Raw genomic sequence first — 26,751 nt, forward strand, 5'->3', positions numbered from 1 at the left:
CAAGCATGCTGTGGAGAGAGAAACAGAGTTCACATTTCAGGTTGCTGACCTTTCATCTGAACATTGAAATATTGTTTTGATTCGCATTGTTGTCTGCGTGTTACAATGTGTCGCTTATGATCTTGAGAAGTCAGCACCTCGAACCGTCCCTCAAGGTTGTTCATGGATGCCTAACGGAATACCCTTAGACCTTCACTGGAGTATGTTGCATTTTGAATGAAATATGATAGTGGCTATTAAGAACATAATTGCTAAATGGCTCAGGAGCAATTAATTTTAAAATAGGTCGCCATGTCATCGTATGCAAGAACAGTGCTGTACAAAAGAGTATCTGACCAGGTGCAATCTGACAGGCAGAGATGTTGTTTGAAGATTTTCTTAGGTACCATTTAAAAAGTTTTTTAGTAAAAGGCACACTCTGGAATTTATCAAGAGGACATCCTTATAGAATAGCAGGTAATGTTCTTTCCAGAATGATACTGAGCTAAACAGATGAGGTTCAATTCCTGATCTTTGTTCAGTAGCCATCTGGAAGGTAGGTTGAGACGACCAAAACCTATTTTGGATTACAGGCGGCAGATAAAGGAGATTTTTATCCCATCTGCGCTAGACCCAGGTCCCAGCGGTGATGACTTCTTTCTGGGAGAATAAAGTTTCCCGAAGTTGCCTTTGGAAAATTCTAATTATTTTGTGTTGTGGTAAAATAAAACTAGCACATGTGCTGCAGAGAGCATGTACAAATTACAACAAATGTATAATTCAGTACATTTTTTATTTGTATCTCGTGTTCTTGCAGATCAAGGTGTCAACCCCACACTGGCCGGCCTGATAGGACTACATGGACCCGTTGACAAGCAGCCCTTTATGGTGGTCTTCTTCAAAGTCAGTGAGGTGCATATTCGAACAACTCGATCGGCTGCAAACAAACGCAGGCACCAAGGCCGTACCAAATCTACATCAGTTGAAGAGTCACCCAGAGCAACTAGTCTAACTGGTAAATGGGGGAAAGGGGAAAAGATTTCAGTCTTTGATTTTTCTGTCGATTTAGGCGAATAGCACTTAATTTGAATTGTTGTATTGAAAGAGTACTATATTAGCAATTTTTTCATGTTAGGAGTAATTAAAACTTTCCATAGTACAATATGTCCTTCCAAAAGACATTGATGGATTTGTACCATTTAGTCTTGAATCAAAGGACATTTTGCGCTGTAGGCTTGTGACCATTGGGAACTGAATTGAGACTGCACAAACTTTCTTGGTCCTACAATAGTTGGGTTGGAGAGAAAGGATAATCTAATGTTGTGTACTACATAATTCACTTTCCCTGATGCTATAAATAAGACCCCATTGGCATAATAGTAATTAATATAAACATTTCCAGTAACTTCCATTTAGTTTATTCCTGCTGTTAAACCTGTGTTGCAACTCCCTCCCAAAACAGCATTCTGTTAATTTAATGTATTTCATATTCCTATCATCATATGTCTTCCAAATGGGATATACACTAATGTAAGGAGATTGTGGGTGGCAATAATCTTTTGTGTATGTAAATAAAAATAGGAGCAAAAGGGTAGGGGAGAGGGAAACAAGAGATGGTGGTGGAGCTCCCATATGATAAAGTTTTTGAGTTGGAAGTTAGTGCAGATGTTGTCATTTATGGGTATTTTCAATTATCCACTTCCTCCAAAGGGCACCGCTTCCATGTGAATGTCCAAACTGTGTTTGGACCATCTGCCAAAATTACAAATTAACGATTGAAGTTTGGTCGTTTGCCTAGCTTTTTCTCAGCCTGTACATGTTGGGTTTCTACATTTGCACATTTCCCATCCCCACCCAACAGCAGCAAAATCATTCTACGCATATTTCAACATGTTCTTTTTATGCAGTACACAAGTTGTGGAACAATACCTTTCTTCAGCTTTTTTTTTTAATAAAGAAAACTAAACTTTTGTTTTCTTTTATTTGTCTGTCTTCACCAGAGGGCTGCAGAGAAGAGAGATTTGTGCTATTGTGCATTTGAACAATAACTTTAAAAATAGCAAACACACTGCAGTACTTTGATGCACTGGGTTTGTGCCTGCTATTTCCATGCAGAGTTTCTGATTTCACCCACAGTTGGGGTGAGTGGCCAAAAGGAAGTGGAAATTGGCCATGGCCACTTGCACGTCCACATGTCTACCTGAAAAGCCGTAGAGATGTGGGAATAGGTCACTCGTCCAGGTTGGGGAATAGTGTACAATAGAAATCTAAAAGGACATAAAAATGGGGAGTGAGAAAGAAATTAACTACAATATAAAAACATAACTTATACTGTTAAATCCTTTTGAATATAATTGAGCTGCAAAATCTACCCACAATCTATGTCCTCAAATCAAAAATGTTAACCAGAATTATAAGTTAGCGTTGAAACTTTTCTCAGTGAATTTTAGCATTTAGTATACTGCAACAAAAACTCTGCACACTTAGTATAAATGGATTCACTTTAAAGCAGTGCGCAAGCATAAGCTTTTTAATTGGACCTTTTGAAGTTTACAGTGATGTAGAAACATAGAAAATAGATGCAACAGTAGGCCATTCAGCCCTTCGAGCCTGCACCACCATTTAATAAGATCATGGCTGATCATTCACCTCAGTACCCCTTTCCTGCTTTCTCTCCATACCCCTTGATCCCTTTAGCTGTAAGGGCCATATCCTCTTGAATATATCTAACGAACTGGCATCAACAACTCGCTGCGGAAGAGAATTCTACAGGTTAACAACTCTGAGTGAAGAAGTTTCTCCTCATCTTGGTCCTAAATGGCTTACTCCTTATCCTTAGACTGTGACCCCTGGTTCTGGACTCCCCCAACATCGGGAACATTCTTCCTGCATCTAACCTGTCCAGTTCCGTCAGAATTTTATATGTTTCTATGAGCTCCCCTCTCATCCTTCTAAACTCTAGTGAATACAGGCCCAGTCGATCCAGTCTCTCCCTATATATCAGTCCTGCCATCCTGGAAATCAGTCTGGTGAACCTTCACTGCACTCCCTCAATAGCAAAAATGTCCTTCCTCAGATTAGGAGACCAAAACTGAACACAATATTTCAGGTGAGGTCTCACCAAGGCCCTGTACAGCTGCAGCAAGACCTCCCTGCTCCTATGCTCAAATCCCCTAGCTATGAAGGCCAACATGCCATTTGCTTTCTTCACCGCCTGCTGCACCTACATGCCAACCTTCAATGACTGATGTAGCATGACACCCAGGTCTCGTTCCACCTCCCCTTTTCCTAATAGGCGCCATTCAGATAATATTCTGCCTTCATGTTTTTGCCACCAAAGTAGTTAACCTCACATTTATCTATATTATACTGCATCTGCCATGCATTTGCCCACTCACCTAATCTGTCTAAGTCACCCTGCAGCCTCTTAGCATCCTTCTCACAGCTCACATCGCCACCCAGCTTAGTGTCATCTGCAAACTTGGAGATATTACTCTCAATTCCTTCATCTAAATCATTGATGTATATTGTAAATAGCTGGGGTCCCAGCACTGAGCCCTGCGGCACCCCACGAGTCACTGCCTGCCATTCTGAAAAGGACCCATTTATCCCGACTCACTGCTTCCTGTCTGCCAACCAGTTTTCTATCCACGTCAATACATTACGCCCAATACCATGTGCTTTAATTTTGCGCACCAATCTCTTGTGTGGGACCTTGTCAAAAGTCTTTTGAAAGTCCAAATACACCACATCCACTGGTTCTCCCTTGTCCACTCTATTAGTTACATCCTCAAAAAATTCTAGAAGATTTGTCAAGCATAATTTCTTTTTCATAAATCCATGCTGACTTGGACCGATCCTGTCACTGCTTTCCAAATGCGCTGCTATTTCATCTTTAATAATTGATTCCAACATTTTCCCCACTACTGATGTCAGACTAACCTGTCTATAATTCCCTGTTTTCTCTCTCCCTCCTTTTTTTAAAAAAGTGGTGTTACATTAGCTACCCTCCAGTCCATAGGAACTGATCCAGAGTCGATAGACTGTTGGAAAATGATCACCAATGCATCCACTATTTCTAATGCCACTTCCTTAAGTACTCTGGGATGCAGACTATCAGGCCCTAGGGATTTATCGACCTTCAATCCCATCAATTTCCCTAACACACTTTCCCGACTAATAAGGATTTCCTTCAGTTCCTCCTTCTCGCTAGACCTTCGGTCCCCTAGTATTTCCGGAAGGTTATTTGTGTCTTCCTTCATGAAGTCAGAATGAAAGTATTTGTTCAATTGGTCTGCCATTTCTTTGTTCCCCATTTATAAATTCACCTGATTCTGACTGCAAGGGACCTACATTTGTCTTCACTAATCTTTTTCTCTTCACATATCTATAGAAGCTTTTGCAGTCTTCGAAACGGGCTCATTTTCAATTATGTCTGACAACAACAGCTACAACAACTTGCATTTATATAGCGCCTTTAACAGCATAAAATGTCCTAAGGTGTACTGAACAGTTTAAGTTACACCCTACTGCTGTGTCTAGATAGATATGTGTCCTTCGCAGAACAGGGCGACTATTTCTTCAACTGGTATGGCTGGTGCTTCTGCTCTTTCAGGATCAGATTTATAGGATCGTAGAATGGTTACAGCACAAAAGGAGGCCATTTGGCCTGTCGAGCCCACGCCAGCTCTCTGCAAGAGCACTTCAGCTAGTCTCTTTCCGAGTAGCCCTGCAAAAAATGTTCCTTCAGGTACTTGTTTCTACTCTAGACCCCTCATGATTTTGAGAACCTCCATCAAATCTGCTCTCGAACTTCTCTGCTCTAAGGAGAACAACTCCAGCTTCTCTAGTTCAGTGTCCTTGGGAGCAATATTCCAAAACAAGTGGACATTACATACAAGCGTTGCCTGGAAAGTCTCTGGTCACCTTTTGTAAACTGTCGAGCCATTTTATTTTAGGACTTGCGGACTACAGTGTGATGCTTTCTTTTTGGGGAGGAATGTTTCAATATGATTTCCCTCTGATTCTGAGAATTCTGAAGAAGCTTAGAAGAGAGGGAAACCCTTACTGATTGAGGAAGCATGATTCTAAGTCACACAAAGCTACCCCTCGACCTCTAGCGGTCTGCCTGCAACAGTTGTGCTTCCACCTTGAATTTCTCGAAGTATTTCAAATATATGCTGAAGTTTTGAATGTCGAAGAGTCTTCATAATCTCTGGGTAGGTGGACTCATTTTGACTTCTTCATGAGGGCACAATATTTGAATCTTATCTTTTAGGAGCTACACATTTTTGATCTCTGAATATACCTCATTTATAAAGTGGCAGTTAAATCCACCACAGCTCACCTTAGGACCATATTTAGATGGTTTGGCTGTTGCGGAATAGACCATTGAAATTGTACCATGTAGGAGGTACTTAAAAGGTTTTCCGTTCTCAAAGTAGAAAAATCACCCAACCAGATGGGATACATCCTAGGTCACTGAGGGAAGTAAGGGTAAAAATTGTGGAGACTCTGGCCACAATCCTCCTTGGATATGAGGGTTGTGCCAGATGGCTGGAGGATTGCAAATGTTACACCCCTGCTTTTTTTTTTTAAAAGGGAGAGGGATAAACCTGGCAACAACAGGCCAGTCAGCCTAAAGTCAGTGATGGGTAAACTTTGAGACAATAATCTAAAACAAATTAATTGCCATTTGGAAATGTACAGGCTAATAAAAGAAATTTAGCATGGATTTGTTAAAGGCAAATAGTGTTTGACTAACTTGATTGAGTTGTTTGAAGTAACGGAAAGAGTTGATGAGGGTCGTGTGGTAGATGTTGTGTATATGGACTTTGAAAAGGCATTTGACAAAGTACCACATAATAGACTTGTTTGCAAAATTAAAGCCCATGGGATTAAAGGGACAGTGGCAGCATGGATACAAAATTGGCTAGCGGACAGAAAGCCGAGACTAATGGTGAAGGGTTGTTTTTCAGACTGGAGGGAAGTATTCCCTAGGGGTTGGTATTATGATGACTGCACTTTTTGATGCATATTAATGACCTGGACTTGTGTATATGGGGCAGAATTTCAAATTTTGCAGATAATACAAAACTCTGAAATATAGGAGAATATACAGACCTCAGGAAGACATCGACAAACTGGTAAAATGGGCAGAAACATGACGGATGAAATTAACGCTGCGAAGTATGAAGTGATAGATTTTGGTCGGAAGAATGAGGAGAGACAATATGAACTACATGGTACAATTTTAAAGGGGGTGCAGGAATAGAGATCTGCAGATGTATGTACACAAATCTCTCTAGGTGGCAGGGCAAGCTGAGAAGGCTGTTAAAAGCATATGGGATCCTTGGCTTTATTAAAAGAGGAATAGAGTACAAAAGCAAGGCAGTTTTGCTAAACCTTCTGAAACACTGGTTAGGCCTCAGCTAGAGCATTGTTTTCAATTCTGGGCACCACCACTAAGGGAGTATATCAATGGCTTGGAGAGGGTGCAGAAGAGATTTACTTGAAGTATCAGGGGCTTCAGTTATGTGGAGAGCATGAAGAAGCTGAGGTTGTTCTCCTTGGAGCAGGGAAGGTTAAAAGGAGATTTGATAGAGGTGTTCAAAATCATGAATGGTTTTGATAGAGTAAATAAGGAGAAACTGTTTCCAGTGGCTGGAGGGTCGATAACCAGAGGACGCAGATTTAAGGTGATTGGTAAAAGAATTCGAGGCAACATGAGGAAATATTTTTTTCAACAGCGAGTTGCTGTGATCTGGAGTGCACTGCCTGTGAAAGGGTGTGGAAGCAGATGCAATAATAATCAAGAGAGAATTGGATAAATACTTGAAGGAAAAAAAAGCTATGGGGAAAGTAGAGAAGTGGATTAATTGGAAAGCTCAACCAAAGAGCCGGCACAGGCAAGATGGGCTTGAATGGCCGCCTCCTGTGCTGTGTCATTCTATGATTGCATCCGTCCATCCATTCCCAGTAAATGGGAAATCCACAGGGGAGCACCTGTTATGCCGAGATTATTGGAAAACCAGGCTTTTTGCAACCTTGAATACTATTGTCTGCTTTTAATCATCTTTGATCTTTGCTCATATTTAGCCTGTCACTTATTGAGATCTTCATTATCTCATGCTTCAGATAATTTTTCCATTTTGACATGTTATAGCAGTAGGTTTCAGGCAGTTTGATTGAGCTAGTCTTAGACCTCCTCCAGAAAGTTTACTTCAAAGGAGTTGTATCTTCCTTGAGACATTTTTGGTGCTAAAATGGTTTCTGCCATCACATTCCTCTGAGATCAAACCCAGACCTCATTATGCAGATTTCTTCGGAGCCCTGGCTAACTGTATCAGTAGGACTAAAGATTTATGTAAATCTAGAAATTTCATTTGATGAAACCATTGGCAATCCTATCACTATAAAATATGTACCCTAAAGAATTTTGGAATGTCTATTTCAATTGGACAGTCAACCACCCAAAGAGTGAAAAGTCATTTCACTCTCGTTATGGCCATTTTATGAACCATTGTTATGTCACGCTGCTCTCATTTGTAAGACAATTCTCATGTTTTCACTTAATATTGTTTGTACTTTTTACTCCAGTGTTCTTAAAGCAGGTCTTTATTAAATGATAGATTGCTAACTTTTGGTACTATAGCATAATCTTTAAAATATACTTAGAAATACATTACAAAGATAACTTGGTTTTAGTTTGTCTACCTTATCTGGTGTAAAAACAGAGACTAAATTGCAATGAAAGAACAAGACGATGCAGAAGATGAGTACTGTAACTTCCCTGTGTGCAGAAAAATTGCACCAAATTCATGTGATAAACAAATACAGTAGTGGTGACGATGCTGTTTTATTCAGTGCATTCAAAGTTCATCATCCAACATGACCCACAATTGTTTGTTTCTTTTAAACTTTATCTGAAATTGTGCCCATGTACTTGAGAAATGAGGATGTGAGAAAATCTTCTTTCGGTAATCCCAAGGGATAATCTATAGTCTTATTTAAATTAAGGCTATTTAACATTAAAACATGTAAACAATTATGCAACTAAAATCTCAGTAAGCCTTTACCCCAGCGCCATTCCTATAAACATGAGAAACCCTTCATGTAACTTCTGTGAGGAAAATAAACTTAAGAACCAGTAATTTAGCAAAGCTGTAGTGATTACACTAAATGTGCTCGGCGTGTGATGCCATCGGTGTACTCTCTTGAAATGTTTAGATGTGAAGAACAATCCTGTTTTTGAGCCAAACCTCAAAATAGGGGATGGTGATCCTTAACCAAAGTTTTTGGCTACTTTGTAAATCATGTGCTTCAGGTCTTGCTGTAAGATCTCCTCACGGAAAACTGTCTGCGTTATCAGTTTGAAAATTCCAGACCATTTTAAATGAAGTAAAACTCACGGGACTGCACTGACAGCTGCCTGAATCATGAAGTGACCTGGCATTGCTGCCGTAAATCCAAACTCTCTCCGCTTGTTTGGTTGTAGGTAGGAATCCAGCGAGTAGCTGACATCACTACCATCCCCCAGTGTGAGGAATTTAATCAGCCCCAAGTGGAGAAAGCACTTTATATAAAAAAAAAAGAAAAAGATGCAAGGAATGGAAAGTCATTAATCATGGGGCTGAGCCCATGTTTCCACCCAGTTGTGTTCTGCCCTGTTTTTTCTCAACTTGTGCAGCAGAAAAATGTGGACATAATTGTACGTCTGACTAGCTGTGTGGAAGGCTTCTGCCTTAATATTGAGCTAAAAGGAAATGCTCTTAGGAAAAAAACCACAAGAAATCAGCCCTCTATTTAATCTCATGGCCAACCTATTTCTGATGAGTTAAATCCCACGATAAACACCCCCATCCCCTCCCCTTTCATTATTACCTAATTGTAGCACAACCAGTGGTGTACTGTTTTAACAAGGATGCTAGCATAAAACATGGTTTGGTGAAAGGGTTAATGCCTTTGTGGGTTGATGAGCTGTCACTTAACAACATTTTTTAAATACCTTGAACATAATTGTAGCTGGTTGAGAGGCTTTTGTTGAGCAGCATGCAACTTGTTAGAAGCAGATCCGGCCATTTAATGTGTGGCATAAAAATTTATGAGCAGGAAGTAAACCAGAAACTATTTTATTGGTACCACTTTTGTGGCATTTACTATCAGTGGAATCTCAAAGCAAACAGCTTCTTGTTTAGCTTAATGAGGCATCCAGTGGTGGGGGTGTGTGTGTGTGTGTGGAAATGCAACACAAGGTAATATATTATCAATTAATGACATGATGGTAAATACATCTGTAGTGATCCTAATTAAAGTTTCATTAGTGTGCAGAGAAGACAAAACAATCTGTTAGAAGGGTTACAGGCATAGTCAACTTGTACAAAAATCTTAACGGGAATATCCCTGTGGGCGCCAACATCCTTTTATCCAGTTTGTCCCATTACCTGACCGTTATCTAAGATTTGAATTGCTGCCTGAGCTTGTATAAAAGGATCACTCCATTAACAAAGTGTCCATTTACTGGAAAGCCCTGTCTAAAGGAGTACAGGTTGAACCTCCCGAATCTGGCAACCTCGGGACAGAGATCGAGCCAGTTTCCGTGTTTTTCTGGACTTCAGAACCTACTTCTGATGTCCGAAATCCGGAAACGCCCGAGCCCAGGTTCGAGTATTTCCGGATTTCAGAATGTCAGAAAGGGGGGGCGTGGGGGGTGCGGTGTTGCTCGCCGAGGAGCTGTTTGGGTCGCTGGCCCCATCGATGAGTCGTCGGGCGGGGCCCCGCCGCCGAGGAAGTGTTCGGGCGGGCCCGCCGAGGAGGAGCTGGTCGGGCGGCCCCATTGCAGAGGTGGTGTTCGGGTGGGCCGGCGACGAGGCCCCAAGGTAAGGGCAGCGGTGGTGAGGTGAGGTGAGGCCTGAGGTCAGGCAGCGGCGTGGCGAGGGGCAGTGAGGTGAGGCCTGAGGTCGGGCAGCAGTGAGGTGAGGCCTGAGGTCGGGCAGCGGTGAGGTGAGGTGAGGCCTGAGGTCGGGCAGCGGTGAGGTGAGGCCTGAGGTCGGGCAGCGGTGAGGTGAGGCCTGAGGTCGGGCAGCGGTGAGGTGAGGCCTGAGGTCGGGCAGCGGTGAGGTGAGGCCTGAGGTCGGGCAGTGGTGAGGTGAGGCCTGAGGTCGAGCAGCGGTGAGGTGAGGTGAGGCCTGAGGTCGGGCAGCGGTGAGGTGAGGCCTGAGGTCGGGCAGCGGTGAGGTAAGGTGAGGCCTGAGGTCGGGCAGCGGTGAGGTGAGGTGAGGCCTGAGGTCGGGCAGCGGTGAGGTGAGGTGAGGCCTGAGGTCGGGCAGCGGTGAGGTGAGGCCTGAGGTCGGGCAGCGGTGAGGTGAGGTGAGGCCTGAGGTCGGGCAGCGGTGAGGTGAGGTGAGGCCTGAGGTCGGGCAGCGGTGAGGTGAGTCCTGAGGTCGGGCAGCGGTGAGGTGAGGCCTGAGGTCGGGCAGCGGTGAGGTGAGTCCTGAGGTCGGGCAGTGGTGAGGTGAGGCCTGAGGTCGGGCAGCGGTGAGGTGAGGTGAGGCCTGAGGTCGGGCAGCGGTGAGGTGAGGCCTGAGGTCGGGCAGCGGTGAAGTGAGGCAGGACCTGGGTCGGCGGGTCCAGATTCCAGAACATTTTAAGGATTCCGGACAACCCTGCCACCAATCGCTCTGGATTCTGGAACTCTGGATTTTGGACGCTGCACCTGCACAGACAAAGTTGTATGGGGCTCTAGGAATTGTAAATGGCATTCAGAGTGTATGCTGTAGGTTAGATCACTGGTTATGCATCTTGCCTGTTTCAGAACTGTTACTGAGGAAGTTTGATATGGATCGACAGCTGCTTAAATTAGTTACAGGTGTAAACTGGCTGCTTAATATGATCGACCTGGGATGTGTGCTACTGAGTTGATAAAAGAAGAACATGATTATCCCCTGCAATGTAGGGACTAGGTAGTGGCATGCTAGCAAAGCCTGTGTTGGCTTGATGTTCTAGTGGAGATGCTAATCTACAAGAGTGTCTTCCTTCAGTTATAACCACTTGGCATTAAATTTTTTGCCGGCAGCTGTTGTGTGAGAAGCTGTTCTACATGAAGCTCCAAGAACCAGTAGGCCACCCGAGTGCAGGTGCAGAGGGGAACTTCACTCCCCTCTTTGCTGGCTGCTCTTCTCTTGGTGCTGCCCCCACTCACCACGTTGCCCTGCTCCTGGCTCTGCAGCAAATGCTGGGCCCACCCCCATCCCAGTCTCCCTCTCCACCAGCCCCCTTACCACTAGCCCGCTGTCACTGTCCACACTTCCCCCCCCCCCCCCCCCCCGGTATGCCCACTCTTTCCCCTCCAAACACACATTCCCCTGATCCCTACACCCTGTTATCCCTCTTCCAACTCAGTCCCACATATCTCCAGCTCCGATTCTGCCTGTCCGCCTCAACCCAACTCCTGGCTGTTTCGCCGCCAGCCGATCTTGTTTCCAGTTACCCCTAAGTGGGAGCCAGCTCTCTGTGGCAGTGCAGGATGACGACACCTAGTCGGAGGCCCCTCTGAGGAGGCGGTCAGTAGCGTCATGGAGTGAGGCGTGACCGCTGCTGGGGCATAAAGTTAAAGGCTAGGTTCTCCCAGGCTTTTAGCATCTGTGCCCACGAGATTTGTGCCCCGTTCTGGGAGACTTGTGGAGAGTTGGCAGTCCTAGGTTATATCTGATAGCTTGGCACTGGTGAACAGCCTTAGCTGTCCTCGTGCTTTTGAAATTCATATTTGCTCTCGGTCTGCTACTCATATATTTTAAGAGGTCACATGAAAGCTGTTATATATGTAAACTTGTAATTTACTCTGTACAGCCACCAGAGGGCTCATCCCCTGGAGTCCCAAGGGATCCCATAATCCCTTGGGAGCACAGGTATTTAAGGAGGCCTCACAGGTTGGAGAGGCACTCTGGAGACCTGCAATAAAAGACTGAGGTCACACTTTACTTTGAGCTCAGTATTCTGTCTGACTCTTTCTACATACATAACAACTGACGACGAGATACAGATAGCGAACCCAAAGATGCAGCGAACAGTGGGCATCTTGGAGAAATTCTCGGAAGGAGATGATTGGGAAACTTTTCTGGAGCGTCTCGACCAATACTTCGTGGCCAACGAGCTAGATGGGGAAGAGAACACTGCCAAACGAAGGGCGATCCTCCTCACCGTCTGTGGGGCACTAACATGTGGCCTCATGAATAATCTCACTCCAGCGAAACCCACGGAGAAATTGTACGATTATTTATGCACACTGGTCCAAGAGCATTTGAACCTGAAGTAAAGCATTCTGATGGCGAGCTACCGATCCGACACCTACAAAAGGTCTGAAGGCCAGGAAGTGACGAGCTATGTCGCCAAGCTAATACGCCTTGCGGGACATTGCAAATTTGAAGACAATTGGAGCATATGCTCAGACTTTTTCGTACTTGGCAATGGCCACGAAATCATACTTCGCAAACTTTTGACTGCAGAGACCCCAACCTTGAGTAAGGCCATAGCGATAGCCCAGGCGTTCATTGCCACCAGTGACAATATGAAGCAAATTTCTCAGCACACAAGTGCTGCTGCAAGTACAGTGAACAAAGTGGTGGTGTTTGCGAATCGCAACATACAGGGCAGGTCACACATGCCTGCAGCTGCACATCCGCAGATGTCTGAGTCCACCATCAAGGGTGATGAATGCAAGGCCATTAACACCTTGTTGGCACTGCGGGGGTGATCAGCGTTTCCATTCATGCAGATTCAAAGGGTACGTTTGCAAGGGCTGTGGAACAAAGGGATACCTCCAATGTATGTGCAGGCGAGCTGCGAATCCTGTTAAACCTGCATGTTGCAGAGGACAGATCCATGGAGGATCACGACGAACCAGAGCCTCAGACCGAGGAGGCAGAGATATATCGGGTGCACACATTCGCCACGAATTGTCCCCCGATAATGCTGAATGTTGCACTAAATGGACTCCTGGTGTCAATGGAACTGGACACATGCGAGAGCCAGTCCATCATGGGCAAAAAGACTTTCGAAAGACTGTGGTGCAACAAGGCCTCAAGGCAAGTCTTAACTCCAATTCGTACGAAACTAAGAACTTACACGAAAGAACTGATTCCCGTAATTGGCAGTGCTACCATAAAGGTCTCTTATGATGGAGCGGTGCACAAGTTACCACTCTAGGTGGTACCGGGCGATTGTCCCACGCTGTTCAGCAGGAGCTGGCTGGGAAAGATACGCTGGAACTGGGATGACGTCCGAGCGCTATCGCCTGCTGTCGACACTTCATGTGTCCAGGTCTTAAACAAGTTCCCTTCACTGTTCGAACCAGGCATTGGGAAATTCCAAGGAGCAAAAGTGAAGATCCACCTAATTCCAGGAGCGTGACCCATCCATCACAAGGCGAGAGCAGTACCGTACATGATGAGAGAAAGGGTAGAGATTGAGCTAGACCGGCTGCAAGGCGAGGGCATCATTTCACCGATCGAGTTCAACGAGTGGGCCAGCAAGATTGCTCCTGTCCTCAAGGGAGACGGCACCGTCGGAATCTGTGGCGATTACAAAGTAACTGTCAATCGTTTCTCCCTGCAGGACCAATATCCACTACCAAAGGCCGACGACCTCTTTGCAACGCTGGCGGGAGGAAAGACGTTCACGAAGCTGGATCTGACTTCAGCCTACATGATGCCAGAGCTGGAGGAATCATCGAAGAGCCTCACCTGCATCAACACGCCCAAAGGTCTTTTTATTTATAACAGGTGCCCGTTTGGAATTTGATCAGCCGCGACGATTTTCCAGAGAAACATGGAAAGCTTACTGAAGTCAGTCCCGCACACCATGGTCTTCTAGGACGACATCTTGGTCACAGGTCGGAACACAGCCGAGCATCTGCAGAACCTGGAGGAGGTTCTTAGTCGACTCAACCGCTTGGGGCTCGGGTTAAAACGCTCAGAGTGCATTTTCCTGGTGCCTGAAGTGGAGTTCTTGGGAAGGAGGATTGCGGTGGATGGCATCAGGCCCACCAACACTAAGACGGAGGCAATCGAGAACGCACCAAGGTCACAGAACGTGACTGATTTGCAGTCGTTTCTGGGACTCCTGATCTACTTTGGTAGCTTCTTACTGGGTCTCAGCACACTTTTAGAACCACTGCATGTCTTATTATGAAAAGGGGACGAATGGGTTTGGGGCAAAAGCCAAGAAAATGCCTTTATAAAAGCGAGAAAATTGTTATGCTCAAACAAATTGCTTGTGTTGTATGATCCATGTAAGTGTTTAGTACTAGCATCTGATGCGTCGTCATATGGCATCGGGTGTGTATTGCAACAGGCTAATGATTTCGGGAAACTGCAACCGGTTGCTTATGCATCCAGGAGTCTGTCTAAGGCTGAGAGCCGACAGCATGATTGAGAAAGAAGCGTTAGCGTGTGTCTGGGGTAAAGAAAATGCATCAATGCCTGTTTGGGCTAAAATTCGAATTGGAAACTGACCATAAGCCACTCATATCCCTGTTTTCCGAGAGTAAAGGGATAAATACCAACGCATTGGCCCGCATCCAGAGATGGGCGCTCATGTCTGCATATAACTACGCCATCCGCCACAGGCCAGGCGCAGAAAACTGCGCCGATGCTCTGAGTGCTATTGCCCACCACGGGGGTGGAAATGGCACAGCCCACAGATTTAGCCATGATTATGGAAGCATTTGAGGGTGAGCAATCACCCGTCACTGCCCTACAGATCAAAACCTGGACAACCTAGGGCCCCTTATTATCCCTAGTCAAAAGCTGTGTGCTTCACGGGAGCTGGTCCAGTGTCCCAGTGGAAATGCAGGAAGACATTAAGCCGTTCCAGTGGCGCAAAGATGAAATGTCTATACAGGCAGACTACCTTCTATGGGGCAATCGTGTAGTGGTTCCCAAGAAGGGCAGAGACACCTTCATCAATGACCTCCACATTACCCACCCATGCATCGTAATGATGAAAGCGATAGCTAGATCCCACGTGTTGTGGCCCGGTATCAATGCGTACTTAGAGTCCTGCATTCACAGATGTGATACATGCTCACAGTTAAGCAGTGTACCCAGTAAGGTGCCAATAAATTTATGGTCTTGGCCCTCCAAACCCTGGTCTAGGGTCCACGTCGACAATGCAGGCCCGTTCTTGGGTAAATTGTTCCATGTGGTTGTAGATGCGTACTCCAAGTGGATTGAATGTGAGATAATGTCGGCTAGCATATCCGCTGCCACTACTGAAAGCCTGTGGACCATGTTTGCCACACACGGCCTACCCGATGTCCTGGTGAACGACAATGGGCCATGTTTTACCAGTGCTGAGTTCAAAGAATTCATGACCCGTAATGGGATCAAACAAGTCACAAAAGCCCCGTTTAAACCAGCGTCCAATGGTCAGGCAGAGAGAGCAGTGCAAACCATCAAGCAAGGCTTGAAGAGGGTAACTGAAGGCTCGCTGTAGACTCGCCTATCCCGAGTCCTGCTTAGCTACTGCACGAGACCCCACTCGTTCACTGGGATTCCACCTGCTGAACTGCTCATGAAAAGAGCACTTAAGATAAGGCTCTCATTGGTTCACCCTGATCTACATGAATAAGTAGAGAGCAGGCGGCTTCAACAAAGTACATACCATGATTGTGCAAATGTGTCACGCGAGATTGAAATCAATGATCCTGTATTTGTATTGAATTGTGGACAAGGTCCCAAGTGGCTTCCCGGCACTGTCGTGGCCAAAGAGGGGAGCAGGGTGTTTCGGGTCAAACTTTCAAATGGACTCATTCACCGGAAACACTTGGACCAAATCAAACTCGGATTCACGGACTATCCTGAGCAACCCACCTTGGACCCTACCTTTTTTGATCCCCCAACATACACACCAGTGGGAACCAGAACCACGAAGCAGAACCCATCATCCACAGCAGTCCTGCAGGACCCAACACACCAGGCAGCCCAGCAAGGCCAACTGCACAGCAGCCCAGCGAGGGCCCAACAAATGATTCTCCAATACCAGCTTTCACACCGAGATGATCAGCCAGGGCAAGAAGGGCCTTAGATCGACTCACATTGTAAATAGTTACACTATTGACTTTGGTGGTGGGGGGGGGCGGGGAGAGAAGAGTATTATATATGTAAACTTGTATTTGCTCTGTACAGCCACCTGGGGTCCCAAGTGATCCCATAATCCCTTGGGAGCACAGGTATTTAAGGAAGCCTCACAGGTTGGAGAGGCACTCTGGAGACCTGCAATAAAAGACTACGGTCACACTTTACTTTGAGCTCAGTGTTCAGTCTGACTCTTTCTCTATACATAAAAGCATTACAACCCTTCTTAAACTCTTATGCCTGTATTCAAACTCTCATCAAGTCACATTCGACCATTTCCCCTGTGCTCGCTGACCTACATTGGCTCCCAATCCGGCAACGCCTTAGATTTAAAATTCTCATCCTTTTTAAATCCATCCATGGTCTCGCCCCTCCCTATCACTCCAACCTCCTCCAGCCCAACAACCCTCCGAGAACTCTATGCTCCTCCAATTCTGGCCTTTTGTGTATCCCCGATTTTCTTCACTCCATGGTGGCCGTGTCTTTAACTGTCTGCTGACTGTCAAATTTTGTCTGATAACGCTCTTGTGAAACGCCTTGGGACATTTTACTGTGTTTAAAAACAGCTATATAAATGCAAATTGTTGTGCGTGGTAATTAGGACCTCAGCTAAAAATTGCTGAAGCTTGCTGCAGGTAAATAGGAGAGAGGTTTTTTTTTAAGCTCCATGAGTTGACACAGGTAGTTGTAATGGGTGGCGTGTGATTTTGAGACACTTAAAGCATGTCTTCCAGTGAAGGATCTGGCAGAGGCACCAAAGAGCAGGACATTGCAAGGAGATAGAGAAGAAGAACACACAAACTTTAATTGGAGCAAACTTCAGACACTCCTGGATGAGTTGCAGCAAAGGAATGAATGGGAGGAAAATACAAGGGGCACAAAGAGCAGAGAAGTAGTTGCTTTTCAGACTGGAAGGAAGTATACAGTGGTGTCGTCCAGGAGCCGGTGTTAGAACCACTGCTCTTTTTGATGTATATTAATGACCTGGACTTGAGAATACAAGGAATAATTTCAAAGTTTGAAGATGAAATGAAACTAGGAAATGTAGCAAACAGTAAAGAGGAAAGTACAGACTTCAGGAAGAAATAGAAAGACTGGTGAAATGGGCAGGCACATGGCAGATGCAATTTAATGCAGAGAAGTGTGAAGTGATTCATTTTGGAAGGAAGAATGAGAAGAGTTAATATAAACAAAATGGTACAATTGTAAATGGGGTGCTGGAATGGAGAAACCTGGGAGTTCACATACACAAATCTTTGAAGTGGCAGAACAAGTTGATAAGACTGTTAAAGTATATGGGATCTTTGGCTTTACATATAAAGGCATAGAGTACAAAAGCAAGGAAAACCTTTATAAATCACTGGTTTGGTCTCGGGGGGGGGGAGAAGGAGTGTATGGTGTCCAATTCCTGGCCCCTCACATTAGGAAGGATGTCAAGGTCTTGGAAAGGTTGCAGAGGAGATTTACTAGAATAATACCAGGGATGAGGGAATTCAGTTAATGTGGAGAGACTGGAGAAGCTGGGATTATGTGGATTTAAAGTATCTAGGTTTTAAAGCAATAATAAGCTTGGTAATTCTTCTTTGATGTCTAATTGGACATATTTGCCTTGGAGCAGGGAAGGTTATGGGGAGGTTTAATAGAAGTGTTCAAAATTATAAAAGGGCTTTAATAGAGTAAATAGGGCAAAACTGTTTCCACTGACAGGAGGGTCAGTAACCAGAGGACACAGATTTAACATCAATGGCAAAAGAACCAGATCAAAGATGAGAATTTTATTTACACAGCGAGTTATGATCTGGAATGCCAATTAATATATGGTAATGAGCACTCACGACATTGGGGTCATCGGGACCCGACTGCAACTTTAACTCGGCACCATGAGCAGGGAGCCGCAGTGAGATTCCCGCCATGCCAATCTAGTGAAGAAGCGGATCGGGGCCAGAAGAGGCCCAGGACTTTCCTTGTTGGGCCACGAGAAGCAGGCGTACTCCTCCGAGGCCCCACAAGGAAAGCTTGGGCTTTCCCTGCCATGGGCTCAAACCACCCACCCCGCCCCACCCTTTCCAGAATGTTAACCACCCTCTGCGTTCTGTGTAAAATAATTTTCTCATAACTTTTGTACTAGTAAATTTATCTTGCTGACCAGTGGAGATAATCTATACATTATTATTATGTATGTAAACTTATATATACCTTGTACAGCCACCAGAGGGCTCATCCCTTGGAGTCCCAAGGGATCCCACAATCCCTTGGGAGCACAGGTACTTAAGGAGGCCTCGCAGGCTGGAGAGGCACTCTGCAATAAAAGACTATGGTCACACTTTGAGCTCACAGTATGCAGTCAGACTCTTTATTCATATATAACATTGGTTTTAGATGTGATAACTGGGGCCGCAGTACTCCAAGGTGGGCTTACTGTTGGTCATTGCAGTTAAAATTCAACTTTGGCGGGGGTGCAGAATGGGAAGTAGCGGATTGTACAGCCCAACCCAAGGTGTATAACGGGTGGCCATTTTGCTTTTACAACTTATTTTGTATATGGAAATGAATGAATAAAGAAAGAAGGAACTTGCATTTATATAGTGGTTTCACAATTTCAAGATGTCCCAAAGTGCTTTATAGCTAATAAAGTACTTTTGAAGTGTCGTCACTGTTGTAATATACAAAACAATGGCGGCCAATTTGTGCCCAGCAAGGTCCCACAAAGATCAATGTAATAATGATCAGGTGCTCTGTTTTAGTGATGGTTGAGGGATAAATATTGGCCAGGACACCAGGGATAACTCCCATACTCTTCTTCGAAATAGTGCTGTGGGATCTTTTACACCCAACTGAGGGAGCAGATGGCGCCTCGATTTACCGTCTCACCCGAAAGACGACACCTCCGATAGTGCAGCACACCCTCAGTACTACACTCGGAGTTCCTTCCTAGATTTATGTGCTCAAGTCTCTGGAGTGGGACTTGAACCCACGACCACTGAGCAACGGCTGACACTGCACTGTACACATGATTCGTCCTCATTTTTTGGATGAAGTTTAACTGCCACGTACAAATGCCCTCACTTCTTACCTCTTGGTTTGTCTCTGACATGGTGCAGGTGCATTCTCCTTTGAGTCCCTGCATCAATTTGGTCCATACTGTTGCTGTTCCCATCACCTTTTGAGAAAACCAAGGCATGCTCTGAGAGATTTTTTTTTTGTACAAGACTGTACGAGGGCTCTTTGGTTGAAACATAATGTTTTATGCCCAAAATGTTCTGAGACCAAGGGAAAAGTCCCAAATATGATTCTAATGAACCTCCCCATTGTATCATTTTAAATGTACACATTGCACTTTTATAATGCACTTGCTTTGAAGAAACCAAATCCAATCCTCTGGCTTGCTCCAGTGTCCCGGTTTTTGTGTTGTGTTAGTTTCAAGTGCGTTTCACTTTACCCTCCATTTACGCTGCCCAAAATATTTGAGTAAATCCAACCAGATATACTCCGCTTTGGAGAAAATGTGGTGGTGCTCACTGCAGCTTCACTTCGGTCTCTTTTGTACTGATAGAGTACTGCTATCGTGGCAGTGTAAACCGAGGCCTGGTAGATTTTTTTTTTTTCCTTCCTTAAATGCTTCCAGGCAGCACAGAGCAGCAATGTGTTTGACTTGGAAGTTGCTGTGCTGGCACCATCATTTCCCACCTGCACTGATGGATTTCAACAGTCTATTGTCTACTGCACTGGAAATGCTACAGACTACAGATATGTATTATGAACTGCCAGAGTTGTTCCTCCTGCCTAATGTGGCTGGCGCGGCACAGTGTTTGAAATCCTCTCTCTCTCGGACAGTGAAGGTGACGTACCCTCACTATATCGAGGTTGGCCTCTCTGCTCATACCTTTTTTAACTTGTGCATTTCGACTCTTGTCAAAGAAAGTCGATTTTTACTGAGGGATTAGCTGAAGCTGCTGCTGCATAAACAAGAGGAAAACCTTTTACACATCTAAACCAGTTCTTTACATTTCCCTTTTAGGTTTGTATCAATAAACCTTGTGTATTTAGCGATTGCCTTCTTCCGCTGCCCACCCAGAATGTGTGCTGAAGATCGTTTCAAAGTTAAGTGGTGTTATAAAATGTTGCATCAATTTACACACTAGTTTATATAGTAAGATCACTTAAATAAACAAGAGGGTTTTTAAAAAAAGAAACGATGAACTCTAAGCTACTTCAACTTAGTGACTTCAGTGGCAGTTAATTATGTTGAAGCATTAAATAATTTGGCAGCTCTAGACTTGTCAAACAATTCCTCTGAGCATTAACCTCAGTAAATGTTTGTCTGTTCTCTAAGAGCACTTGAGCTTATGTGAAGGAATAGGAAATGCAAGATAACCTTAGCAGGCTCAGCAGGAAAGGGAGCCTCAACAAGGGCACCAGTGTGAAGGGTACATCCTAGCCCTGCATACACAGCTGCACTTATTTAAGAAAACTCCAGCTGTCATAAAATTCAGGGCATAAGGGACTTTCCAGCAAAGTAACATAGATCAGCACCAAGGGGCAAGGAAACACCTTGAGACACAGGCATGTCCAATGCACTATTTCCAAAGAGGCTTGAGAAATGAAACAGCAAAACTTTTGTAATTCCACTTAACCCTTCAAATCCCAAATTCTTTTTGCGGTTTACAATTGAAAGGATAATGTTTTCACTCCCATCAGCAGACGTTAAAGCTAGATTTTTTTTTTGTAATAGATTTTGGTGTTTTTGCACCATTTATCTGTGCAGCTCTTTCTATCTAATCACAGGAATAGAATTAGTAGACATTGGTGGATGTTGAACTTTACAGCAAAGCGTGATCTTCCTTTGCCTTTTAATACCTGCAGATCCTGCTGGTCACCCGGGCCTACACCACTGCCTTCATGTTCAGTGTACAGAGCTGTTATTCTGCTCAGTGGTAGAGGTGGGGAGGAGCGGCTGGCCCGAGGAATCCACCACAACCGCTGTTCTCGGCCCGCCGACTCTTCTGAGCCCGCCAGAGCACGCCGGCACTTCTGGGGCCGGCGCTCAACCGGCCGAAGGGACTCCGGGGCCGGCGTTGAACTGGCTGAAGGGACTCAATTTTTAAACTTTTAATCAACTTTTAAACTTCTTAAACAATTCTGAAAAACTTAAAAAATTTTAATCAACTTGGAGAACTTTTTTCTATTTTTTAAAAAACTTTTAATCAACCTGAGCAACTTTTTTAAACAATTTGGAAATACTTTTAAACTCTTAAACTTTAAAGAAACTTTTAAATAACCTTAAACTCTGGAAGAAATTTCTTAAAACATCCCTCGGAACCCCAGCGGACAGCTGACCTTCCCAATGCCCCCCCCACTAAGCCTCGGACCATCTACCATCAATGGTGCTATTCGGCGCCGAGCTTGCAGCCAACACCTCGCCGTAGGTTTATACAGCTGTGCCTGGTCTCCAGTTGTCTTGGACCCCCCTCGCCACTGGGCCAAGACTTTGCACAGCTAAGCCCGTGTGGGTGCCGGTGTGCAGCGACCACCGCGTGTTAAAAGATCTCATGCACAGGCATCTTCCACTTTGTTAATATGAAGTTCGGGACCTGGGACATCGGGGCAGTCATGGACAATTCCAAAAGCAACAGGCCAGAATGCCACACCGCCATAGTTGCCCAGGAACTCTGACGTTTTGACATCGACATCGCTGTTTAAACGAGACCCGGCGGGCACGGGAAGGCCAGCTCAAGGAACAAGGTGGAGGTTGCACCTTTTCCTGGAGAGGAAAACCAGAGGAAGAACGTCTCCTCCATGGAGTCGGCTTCGCCGTCAAAAATGAGCTGGTCGACCGCCTCAAAGACTCCCCCTGCAGGGTTAACAAACGCCTCGTGACTCTCCGTCTTGCCCTATCCCGGAACCAATGCGCCACAGTCATCAGTGCGTATGCCCCAACATTCGATGCAATGGATGAGGCTAAAGAGGGTTTTTATCCCAACCTCGAGACATCCCTGTCCCACGTCCCCATGGGCGACAAACTGATCCTCCTAGGTGACTTTAATGCCAGGGTCGGCAAAGAAACAGCCCTCTAGGGAGGCATGATTGGCAGAGAGGGGGTAGGGAAAGCTAACTCCAGCGGTACCCTACTCCTGGCAAAATGTCTGGAACATAAACTCCTCATAGAAACATAGAAAATAGGTGCAGGAGTAGGCCATTCGGCCCTTCTAGCCTGCACCGCCATTCAATGAGTTCATGGCTGAACATTCAACTTCAGTACCCCATTCCTGCTTTCTCGCCATACCCCTTGATCCCCTTAGTAGTAAGGACCTCATCTAACTCCTTTTGAATATATTTAGTGAATTGGCCTCAACAACTTTCTATGGTAGAGAATTCCACAGGTTCACCACTCTCTGGGTGAAGAAGTTCCTCCGCATCTCGGTCCTAAATGGCTTATCCCTTATCCTTGGACTGTGACCTCTGGTTCTGGACTTCCCCAACTTCACCAATACCCTGTTCTGCCAGATGGACAAATACAAGACATTGTGGCAACATCCTCGCTCCAAACACTGGCACCTGCTCGACTATGTCATCGTCCGTGCCAGAGATCGCAAGGATGTGCGCATCATCTGCGCCATGACAGGAGCTGACGACTGCTGGACGGACCACCGCCTAATCCGATTCATCATCAACATTAACATAGCCCCAAAGCAGAGGGGACAGCAGAAACAGTGCCGCAAAAAAGTCAATGCTGGGGCACTGAGACCCCCAGCTAAGAGAACCCTATACAATCAGCATCTCACAGCTAACCTGATGTGCCTTGATGACCCTGAGATGCTGAATGCCCATGGCGCTTGGTCTGTCCTCCAGGCCTCTATAACCAGTACCTGTGAAGAGACACTTGGTCACTCAACCAGAAAAAAACAGGACTGGTTTGATATAAATGCTCAGGAGATCCAAGAACAAATAGATCACCAGCGCAGAGATTTTCTGAGCCTCAAGCAACAACCCAACTCTGGAGCAGCAAAGCAGCGTTACAGACGGCTCAAGGCTGAGGTCCAACAAAAAGCCGGGGCCTATAGAACAGGTGGTGGATGGAGAAAGCACAAGGAGATACAACAACTTGCCGACAGCCACGATACGCAAGGATTCTTCATTGCAGTCAAGGCCACCTACGATCCAAACTCCCAAGGACACCGAGGTCGTCGGGGCCCGCTGGAAGGAGTACTTTGAAGATCTCGTCAATCGAGACTCTGCCTTTGATTTGAGTGTTCTCGACTCCATCCCGCACCATGCGACCCGCCACCACCTCAGTGCAACCCCAACATTGCACGAGGTAGGCAAAACCATAGGACCGCTTTAAAAACAAGGCTATGGGTGTGGATGGAATCCCTGCTGCGGCATTGAAGTATGGCGGAGAAGCGGTGTTGGTGTGGATACATGACATCTCTCTCATCTGGAGGGAGGAGAGCATGCCGAGAGATCTTGGAGATGCAGTGATTGTGACCATCTTTTTTTTTAAAAAGGGGGACAAGTCCGACTGCGGCAACTACAGGGGAATCTCTCTGCTATCAGCCACTGGGAAAGTTGTCACTAGAGTTCTCCTCAACCGTCTTCTCCCTGTGGCCGAGGAGCTCCTCCCGGAGTCGCAGTGCGGATTTCGTCCCCTACGGGGCACAACAAACATGATCTTTGCAGCACGACAGCTGCAGGAAAATTGCAGAGAGCAGCGCCAGCCCTTATATATGGCCTTTTTCGATCTTACAAAGGCCTTTGACTCTCAACCACGAGGGTCTATGGAGCGTCCTCCTCTGTTTCAGATGCCCCCAAAAGTTTGTCAACATCCTCCGCCTGCTCCACGATGACATGCAGGCCGTGATGCTTAGCAACGGATCCATTACAGACCCAATCCACATCCAGACAGGGGTCAAACAGGGCTGTGTCATCGCTCCAATCCTCTTCTCAATCTTTCTCATCGCCATGCTCCACCTCCGTCAACAAGCTCCCCGCTGGAGTGGAACTAAACTACAGAACCAGTGGGAAGCTGTTTAACCTACGCCACCTCCAGGCCAGGTCCAAGATCACTCCACCCTCTGTCGTTGAGTTACAGTACGCGGACGATGCCTGCATCTGCGCACGTTCTGAGGCTGAACTCCAGGATATAGTCGATGTATTCACCAAGGCATATGAAAGCATGGGCCTTACGCTAGTCATCCGTAAGACAAAGGTCCTCCACCAGCCTGTCCTCGCCGCACAGCACTGTCCCCTAGTCATCAAGTTTCATGGCGCGGTCCTCGACAACGTGGACCATTTCCCATACCTCAGGAGCCTTTTATCAAGCAGATATTGATGCGGAGATTCAACACCGCCTCCAATGCAGCCTTCGGCCGCCTGAGGAAGTGTGTTCGAAGACCAGGCCCTTAAATCTACCACCAAGCTCATGGTCTACAGGACTGTAGTAATACCCGCCCTCCTGTAGGATCAGAGGCATGGATGATGTACAGAAGACACCTCAAGTTGCTGGAGATATATCACCAACGATGTCGCCGCAAGATCCTGCAAATCCTCTGGGAGGACAGACGCACTAACATCAGTGTCCTCGCCCAGGCTAACATCCCCGGCATTGAAGCACTGACCACACTCTATCAGCTTCACTGGGCAGGCCACATAGTTCGAATGCCAGACACGAGACTCCCTAAGCAAATGCTCTATGCGCTGCTCCTTTACGGCAAACAAGCCAAAGGTGGGCAGCGGTAGCGTTAAACGTTATAAGGACACCCTCAAAGTCTCCCTGATAAAGTGCGACATCACCACTGACACCTGGGAGACCCTGGCCGAAGACCGCCCTAGGCGGAGAAAGTGCATCCGGGAGGGTGCTGAGCTCTTCAAATCTCAACGGCAAGAGCGTGGAGAAGTCGAGCGCAGGCAGCGGAAGGAGTGTGTGGTAAACTAGCCCCACTCACCCCTTCCCCCGGCGAATATCTGTCCCACATGTGATAGTCTGTGGCTCTCCTTTTGGATTATTCAGTCACCAGAGAACTCACTTCAGGACTGGAAGCAAGTCTTCCTCGATTCTGAGGGACTGCCGTGAATGGTTTTGATAGAGTAAATAAGGAGAAACTGTGTCTAGTGGCAGAAGGGTCAGTAACCAGAGGGCACAGATGTAAGGTGATCAGCAAAATAACCAGGCTTGAAGAAACATTTTTTACACAGTGAGATGATGTGATCTGGAATGCACTACCTGAAAGGGTCATGAAAGCAGATTTATTTATGAGTAACATTCAAAAGAAAATGAGAGAAATACTTGATGATAAATATTTACAGGGCTACGGGGAAAGGACAGTGAGTGGGACTAGTTAGATAGCTCTACCATAGAGCTGGCACAGGTACAGTGGCCTCCTTCTGTGCTGTATCATTCTCTGACTTATATAGGACCCCGAGGGCCATTTTAGGAGAGAGCTGCTTGGCATGTGCACAGATAAGTTTGAAATTGGTCCTACTGGCCTCTCAAAAATAATCTGGGTCTCTGCAGCCCTGGAACCCTCCTATCCATGATTGTGGGCCCCTACCCTCCTGCACTTACCCTGCAGCCGGCTGAGGCATCCTGCAGTTTTCCAGTCCAGTGTAAATGATGCCTTAAGATTGTGGCCAACTCTTTGCTACGGGAAGCGTAAGTGACCAGCATGTTCCATGATGCACCTCCCAAAACCCCACATGGACACCATGAGATTTAATTATTAGGACCTTCTAACGCCCAGAAAACTAACCACCATGCATTGGTTTGGGTTTTGAAATTAAAGTTTATTTTTAAAAAAGCTTCTCGATATTCATAACAGTTAAATTGTTTTAACATTCTAAACAGTTTTAAGGATAAGCTCTCTATCCATGGGACCAGATGTGTGTTGGTAATAGAGAGATTACATAATTGAGGAGACAGACTGCCTAATCTGCAGCTGTGACCTGGAGTTTTAAATGGTGTGTTGCCTCCCCAACACCAGGGTAAGAAACGTAATGGAGTAGGTGAGAAAACCTTCTGGAAAGGGAGTGTGAAATCATCCATAAGTCATGGTTCATGTTAGAGCCAATGACATGAAAGGGTAGGATGGAGGTCTTGCAAGGGGAGCTTGAGGATTTTGGATCTAGATCTAAGTGCAGGACCTTGAGAGTAGTTTATCACAGGATTACTCCTGGCTCCCAAATGTTGGACCAGCTAGGCAGAAGCACATTGGCCATGTCAACGTGTGGTGAGTGACATGGTGTAAAAGAAGGAAGGTTTTAGATTCCTAGGACATTGGAACATATTCTGAGGTAGGGACAATGTTTAGTGAGCCAGGCTTCACTTCACTTTAATTAGATTGGTACCAATCTCCTTGCTGAGAGAATAAATATGACCGGGGAGGAGGATTGACACGAGTGAAATGAGATTAAAAGCATACCGAAAGGAAATTAATAAAGATCATACAAGAAAAGGATTGCTGTGAGGGTTAGCATTAATGTTTTAAGCTACAAATATATGAATGCTACGAAATATTCTCAACATGATGCCTGAACATGAGACTGTTGTAGCACTTGAGAACTTTGGTATAATTGAGATCCCAAAATAGTAACTGAGATGTATACAACGGCAAAGGAGATGGAATAGCTGTGAATGTCAGTACTG

The 26,751-nt window shown here is 45.6% G+C and overlaps 1 protein-coding gene across 2 annotated transcripts in view; it reads left to right on the forward strand.

Moving 5' to 3' along the window:
* Positions 1-26,751, forward strand: part of bmp6 (bone morphogenetic protein 6) — a 163,299-nt gene that overhangs the window by 116,609 nt on the left and 19,939 nt on the right. For both annotated transcript variants that reach the window (XM_070888554.1, XM_070888555.1), the window contains exon 4: positions 797-994. In XM_070888554.1, coding sequence (XP_070744655.1) covers positions 797-994 — 198 coding nt within the window. The remainder of the gene's footprint in view (positions 1-796; positions 995-26,751) is intronic.

This window comes from Pristiophorus japonicus, chromosome 1 (assembly GCF_044704955.1).
Source record: "Pristiophorus japonicus isolate sPriJap1 chromosome 1, sPriJap1.hap1, whole genome shotgun sequence".
Taxonomy (NCBI): domain Eukaryota; kingdom Metazoa; phylum Chordata; class Chondrichthyes; family Pristiophoridae; genus Pristiophorus; species Pristiophorus japonicus.